The sequence below is a fragment of the Schistosoma mansoni genome, chromosome W (assembly GCF_000237925.1).
Source record: "Schistosoma mansoni strain Puerto Rico chromosome W, complete genome".
NCBI lineage: Eukaryota > Metazoa > Platyhelminthes > Trematoda > Strigeidida > Schistosomatidae > Schistosoma > Schistosoma mansoni.
Window position 1 is genome coordinate 52,984,444 of NC_031502.1, and position 7,616 is coordinate 52,992,059.

Genomic DNA, 7,616 nt, shown 5'->3' on the forward strand with positions numbered 1-7,616 from the left:
CTAAAGAAAAATTTTTGTCACAGGTTTAAACTAGTCGGGAAACAAGTAGAAACTGAAGAGAACCAGATAGCTGGTTCATTCTATTTTGTGACCGTGCAACAATACTCACCTACTATGCAGTCAGAGATGTGCCTTAAGAACCCCGATTTCGTGACCATAGATTTATACAGTCGCTCTCAGTTTTTCACCAAGTGCTACAGAATGACTACAAGGAATACTAAAACCACACAAAATCATCGAGTTTATTGAAAAAAACTAGGACACTCATATCTATAGCTCGAATACTACAGAAAATACCACTTATGACAATATAGAACAGTCGATACAGATTATTTTGTCTCAGTTGTCACCCACTACAAGTAGACGGGTCCCATCTGAAATCTTGACTTGTCCAAAATAACAAATAAGCTATACAAATAGGCTACCTAATAATCTTGTGAAAGTTGAAAATCTGCAAGCTGACACAGAAGTATCATAACATGCTGTATTAGTTAACCATTAAATCAATATTAAAATTGTTTAATAAATTCACTAGATCAAAAATGAGAGAAATATCAGCAATGGATGACGGTCGCACAATGTCGCAGTTTGACAGAAATAAATCATTAGATGTTAACTCACTAGAATGAAGGTCAAGCATTTCCTGATAAGCCTGAAGATCCTTAGGTTGGGACCTGATGTTATTCTGGATACGCATTGCTTGAGAATCCCCTACTAAAATGAAATAGCTATCCAATACTCTCTAGTTTTCAATCGCTATCTATCTCAAGTTAGTCCGTAATAGAAACCACCAAGTTCAAAAATACCCCATCAAACATGATAAATGATGAGTTACTGAAACGATTTATATTTGACATAATCTTGCTACTCTCAATAGAAACTATATAACTTATACAAAGCGTCCCTTATTTATGTTCACATAAAAAGTATACAACTTTATTCATCCGATCACATTGATAATATCACACTCATTCACATCCCCTGACACACAAATATACAAAAAATATTTTGTAGTTTATCTATTACACGAATGACATAGAAACAGCATAATCAAACGTGTTAATATTTACCAAATATTAGGTCAATTTACTTCTTTTTATTATTTAAATTTGTTTTAACTCGACTAAGCTGTTCATTTACTAATGAAACGATTTACATAAATTCGTGAGACGTCAGTGAATCAAATTTTTTCTATCTACTTTGATATTACAAAAGTATTATCATTAATATCATTCTACTCAGTTAATAGTCAATTGAAGCTAGACCACCATGGAAAACCTGAAAGCACTGGGCGGCCGTTTTGTCCTCTTGTGGGACTGCTCAGCAGTGCGCATCCACGATCCCGCCTTGTGGACTCATGATTTCAACTATGAAAATACTGAAATCTCCACAAAATCCCCTTCTGATTATAATCATATGCTCACTAGTGACTGATTTCAAGAGATATTTCATGGAGTTCTAGTGAGAAGCAGTGACCAGTGGAGTTCAACCAGGTCTGTTGTGAGATATCAACTCACTGAAGACAATTGATGAACGGTCGCTCAACTTCGTGGATTGGTTGAAGTTAGACATTAACATCACCGAATGTCGGCTGAGTGGTCTAGTTGTTAAGCTCTCTGGCGCGAGGCTGGTAGGTTTTGAATTCGAATCTCGTGAGGCCGGGTCGTGGATGCGCATTACTGAGGAGTCCCACAATAGGATGAAACGGCCGTCCAGTGCTTCCAGGTTTTTCATGGTGGTCTAGCTTCAATTGACTCATGATTTCAACTATAAAATTAGATATTTGAAATAATTTATTGTTGATATGGATGAAATAGCTAAACATTTTTTTATTCAATTTATAGCTTTTCTATTTATCATTTCAATATTTTTGTTATAGAGACTATTAAATCTAAAGTTTCACATTAAGAACTGGGTTTAGATAGGCAACTGTCGAATAATTCCATACTACAGTGAAATATATATGTCTAATGTTTTTTCTTCACTTTCAATATTTGTCTACTTCAAGACATTCGTTAATGTGAAACATCTTGACAATAATGATCATATTACACTAAGCTTATGTAAATATTCAAAAAGAAAAAAAAAGTAAATCTTACTAAAAACAACCAAGTCATTTTTAACTACTTTTTGTATAGTTCAACATAGAAATCAATACAGTCATGAATAAATGAATAAATAACTCCATGATTGATTAGTTTTTCATATGATTTAAGTATTCTAGCTAAGTATTTCATTAGGTTGTAGGTCGGTGAATTTGTAAAATCAATCATTGGTCTTAGTGGAGTACTATCCTTGTGAATCTCCATATTTAGATGATCAATTTAATCAATAAAAAATTTTCACCTAAATGATCCCGTTCAAAAAATAAAAAAAAAAACTAGAATGATTTTATATTGTCATTGTATAAAATGTATTTATCATGACTCTTGTAAAAATTTATGAGTTTAATAGAAAGAAACATTAAATGTGTATTACATGCAATTGAAGATAATATCAAGATGATTGTTTTATTATCTTTTTAAATATGTCCCTTATTATTTGAAACCATGACAACTACAGTCTTGGTAGATTTGTGTTTTTATTATAATATTATACTCAATGTAATTGTTATTTTTAAACTTTATATAATAAAAGATAATGCTTTGTTTAAGTTAATTTATTAAAATTCATGTAATTTTGTTAGTTGAGATCATGAATCAATTGAGGAGTTTCATAATAGGATGAAACGGCCGTCTAGTGCTTCCAAGTTTTCCATGGTGGTGGTAGCTTCAATTGATTCATGATCTCAACTATCAAAATTACTATATGATATCCACAAATCCCCTTCTAATAAAATTCATGTAATACTATTTATTTTACAGTGTTAAAATATCATCACACAATATGTACTTTGAAATTACCTCCTTGATTTCATCCTTTAATATATATCGACAATTAACAGATATTTTTATCAGTAACTTTAAATTTCTAAGAAAATGTGACTTAGTAATCTATGTACTAAGTTTTAAATCATTATGTTTCAACCTAGTCTCATATATCTCAGTTTGTGTGGCTAAATATTATCATTAACTATAAAAGAGTAAACCTGACTGGAAACCGAGTGTACGAACGTACACTTAGTTAGCAAGCAACAATAAAAATTACTTCATAACAATTCTAATACAATCTTTTTATGAAATCATGAACTGATCTAAGTCGGATAACCATTAAAAACCTGGAAACACTGAATGGCCATTTCTCCCTCAGCAGTGTGCGACCGAAGATCCCGAGTTCGATTCCCGAGTGTGGGATCGTGGATGGATACTGCTGAGGAGACACGCACTAGGAAGAAATGCTCATCAAGTGTTCACGATTTTTTGGTGGTTTTTAAACTTTAATTGATTCAAGATTTTAACAATTCCCGCACCCTCATGATGAAAATTACTGTTTTAGTTAATGAATGAAGCTCCCATCAGTTTCAAACATATTATCAAATGTAGAATAGCTTTCATTATGTGTAGAATTGTTATTGTTGATGAATCTTAATCACACTTGAGCTGATTCAGTCAGTCAGTCACAATGTAAAACTTCGTACGTACGTACATCAGTTGAGCTGATTACCTACAAAGCTTCACCTAAAAGTATTAAGAAACGGTCACCATGTAACACAAAATGAATCGTCTACAGTAGTATTCAGTTAAACATTAAATACATATTCTGTTCATCTATTTGATTCTTTTTCACAGTATATGATTAATAACTTTAGTGTTCTGTGGTTTCATACGATCAATAACTTACTTTCGAAGACGCTTGCCACCCTAATGCCCAAAAGAGAGGGTGGAGACTGTGTGGAAGCTTTATTAGTAGAGCTAAGTAGTAATGTTCACAGCTTATGCCTAAATATTTGCTACCAGGTTGTTCCAGACAGAAACGTTAATGATAATCTCAGAAACGTGAATAATTCGTTTACTCGCAACATCCCACCTACGCTTTTATTTCCTACTTACTACGAGACCTTGAAACGACATGTCATTCTTTGTAGCCTTCCTGGCAATTTACCTTCCTCTCATGAAAAATTTTCTTCCTTTCACCCACTTCTCTCACTTGATATAGAGGTACATCAACATCTTTAGTTAACTTCGGTATTCAATAGTCTGTTCAGCTTTTTATATGAATTTGAGTCATAGATTTAAAATGAGTGTGAACTGTAGATTGAATTTAGACGCTAACACCGTCAGATGCCAGCTTAGTGGTCTAGAGGTTAGGCATTCGCGTACAGGACCAAAGGTCTAATGAGCAAATCCAACAAAAATTCGATAAAACTGGACGTATGTATGATATTAATTCTTAAAACACTGGATCATATTACTTCAAATTCCATAATAAATATCAACTATGTTATCACTAAAACCTGATTGATGATGTTCACTTAGTATGAAATCTAGGTCTCCGGTTTCTCATTGATCTTCTTCAACCATTTTAAATAGTATAATATTATGATTGATATCAAACACAAACTGTTATGTCTTGTTTAACTATCAGTATACGCACTACAGTTGTTTTCTTCGACAAATACTAGAAGTACTTTTTTCAGTTCTTATTATGATCATCTTATAATTGTTGTAATCCAACTAAATTGTCGTACATATTTTCATTTACTTTCTCTTTTATTATTTCAAAATTCCATAATTTACCTAAAGATGAAAATCTGAGACATATATTTTTTTAATCAGTTGTGTTAAAATATACCAGTGACCTTCAAACTTAAAGATTATGATTTAAGTGATGTCAAGGTCATGTCTTGCTAATGAATTTCAAACTAGACTAAAACACTTGTCTTACTGTATCTAATTTCTCTTGTTTGTTCTAATACTCAATTTAAAAAACGGTTCTAATTTCAAGTCTATGTTTTCACTGTTATCTAGATAACAATAAAATTTTCATAACTAAATCATTCAGCTCTCTGATAATTCAACTTCATCTAAACTATCCTGTTCTATAACGTTTTAGATAGATAGATAGATATATTACCGTTTTGTTGTAATTTTTTAATGTGTTTTACACTTACATCTGTAATGAGAAGGGGTTTTGTGGAGATTTCAGTATTTTCATAGTCGGAAGCATGAGTCAATTGAAGCTAGACCAACATGGAAAACCTGGAAGCACTGCTTGACGGCCATTTTGTCCTGTCGTGAGACTCCTCAGCAGTGAGCATCCACGATCCCACCTCGCGAGATTCGAACCCGGGACCAACCAGTCTCGTGCCAGAGTACTTAACCGATAGACCACTGAGCCGTTATTCAACGGTGTTAATGTCTAACTTCAACCAATTCATGATGTTGTACAACCGTTCACCAATGTCTTCAGTGAGTTCCTATCCCATAACAGACGTTGTTGAACTCTACTGGTCTCTGCTTCTCACTAGAACTCCATGAAATATCTCTTGAAGTCATTGGTCTATCGGTTAAGTACTCTGGCGCGAGACTGGTACGTCGTGGGTTCCAATCTCGTGAGTGCGGGATCGTGGATGCACACTGCTGAGGAGTCCCACAATAGGACGAAACGGCCATCCAGTGCTTTCAGGTTTTCCATGGTGGTCTAGCTTCAATTGATTCATGCTTTCAACTATGAAAAAACTTACATTTTTATTAAATCAATGAGTCAACTAAACTAATCATTTAGTTTTAAATTTGAATAATAAATAATCTAAATTTGACTGTTGTACTTGGCATCTCTAGAAAATAAGTCAATCATTATATATTAGTGTTGACTCTTCTACAATCTATTTTCAGTCATTTAAGAAAAACAAAATCATGATCACTCAATAATGTAAGAACAATATGAATAAAAATATAAATATTTTCTAAGATAATTAATAAGGGCAGCCTATTTGATGTTATTTTTAAAATATTGTTTATTCAATAGCAGAATAACAACACTTATGTATACAGAGATACACACTCGCATGTACGTACTTACATATAGGCATCTACGTCCTATTTAGTAATAGACAGATTAACCAGAAAAAAAATGGTATAAAAATGATTTGTTAACTCATGTTAGTTCATAATCATTTATTATTTAACGAGATTAGTTTTGTGCATGAGATTCAGTTACCAGGTAAGTTGAAGTGGCATTTTTTTTTATAAAAAAAAGATTTATCATTTTTGTCTAGTTCATTCGATGTTGATGGATGATATATAATGTTCCACTGAAAAATTCGACTTTGTTAGGTAGTATGAATTTTTATTTTTTATATTGAGAAGACGACGTAAACTTATCATTCCATTATTACTTATCGATTGAAATGTATAAAACAAAATTTCACTTATCATAGAAAAAAACAATCCAGCTATATTATACACTACCTTTTAAAGTGCTAAACATTTCTTAAGCTCACTAGATTGCTATGGAAACTGTAATCATGGATTAACTAATAAAAAAAAGTATGTAACGGAAAGAAGGATTGCAAGAAATGCCTATAATTTCTCTTAGAAAACATCTAATCTTATACTTCATTTATGTATTCATTAAATTATTGTTTATTTTTGAATAAAAAGAGTTCTCATTTACAAAATTCGGTCTTCTCTCGCTGTTTGCTTGTATGGACATGTCATTCTTGTATCAATTTAATCAAGTTGGATTCATTCACTTATTAGCAGTATTTTTTCAAGCGTAATAAGACTCTAATTATAATATTTTTGGTTAGACACGCAACTCATTTTTAATTCAGATTGATATAGTGAAAAATTTTATTCATTACAATGATACTAACTATTAAATGTGTATAGTCTACTGTTAACTAAATGAGTACTAAGTTAGACAGAAAAGACATAACGTATTGTACAGTGATTACAAAGAATGAATCTTTCATCAATATCTATATATATCTTTTAAGATTTACAAACGATAGATTCTGGATGTATCTAATCGTTAATCGATACAAAAGTTTGCTATTTTCACATATAACATTGTCTAATCCACTTATTTGTATATACCTTATTTTGGTTTTAGTTATTGTGAATAATTCTTCATCCAAATATCCCTTGTTTATCAAACATATAAAGTCATTTATTTAAATAATGTTCTTTGTGCTTAAGTGATTTAATGGTATGATTAAAAAAATGGAGATTGATCAGTAACTTCAATAAGTAATACTATTTTATAGAGTTGAGATCATGAGTCAATTGAAGCTAGACCACCATGGAAAACCTGGAAGCAACGGACGGCCGTTTCGTCCTATTATGCAACTTCTTAGTGGGATATAGATTGGATGTTTCATGTATGCATGTATGCATGTTTCATGCATGATGGTGTTGCTGTGCGCTGATTGGCTAATTCTAAACCGATCAGCCTGGGCATATTATTGGAGAAAAATCTAGAAGCTTCTTATGTATATACTATAAATATATGAACGTTATTTAAACTAGTGATTGCTGTTCACATACCATTATTATTTTGAATACAATTTCATTCCTGTTCAACGTGTTCTGATTTTGGGGTCTTGTTGAGTGTCATCGTATAAAAATATTAAGCAATAGGAATAGCTGGGTCGTTTATTAGCAAAATACAATTATAACACAACTCCTCAGCAGTGTGCATCCACCATCCTGCCTCGCGAGACTCGAACCCAG

The 7,616-nt window shown here is 32.2% G+C and overlaps 1 protein-coding gene across 1 annotated transcript; it reads left to right on the top strand.

Annotated features, from left to right (window-relative positions):
- Positions 1-6,788: 6,788 nt before the first annotated feature.
- Smp_204000 (uncharacterized protein) lies at positions 6,789-7,061 on the top strand (the record flags this gene model as incomplete). Its single annotated transcript, XM_018790134.1, has 1 exon — positions 6,789-7,061. The coding sequence occupies one exon, from the start codon at positions 6,789-6,791 to the stop codon at positions 7,059-7,061; it is 273 nt and encodes a 90-aa protein (XP_018655507.1).
- Positions 7,062-7,616: the final 555 nt, after the last annotated feature.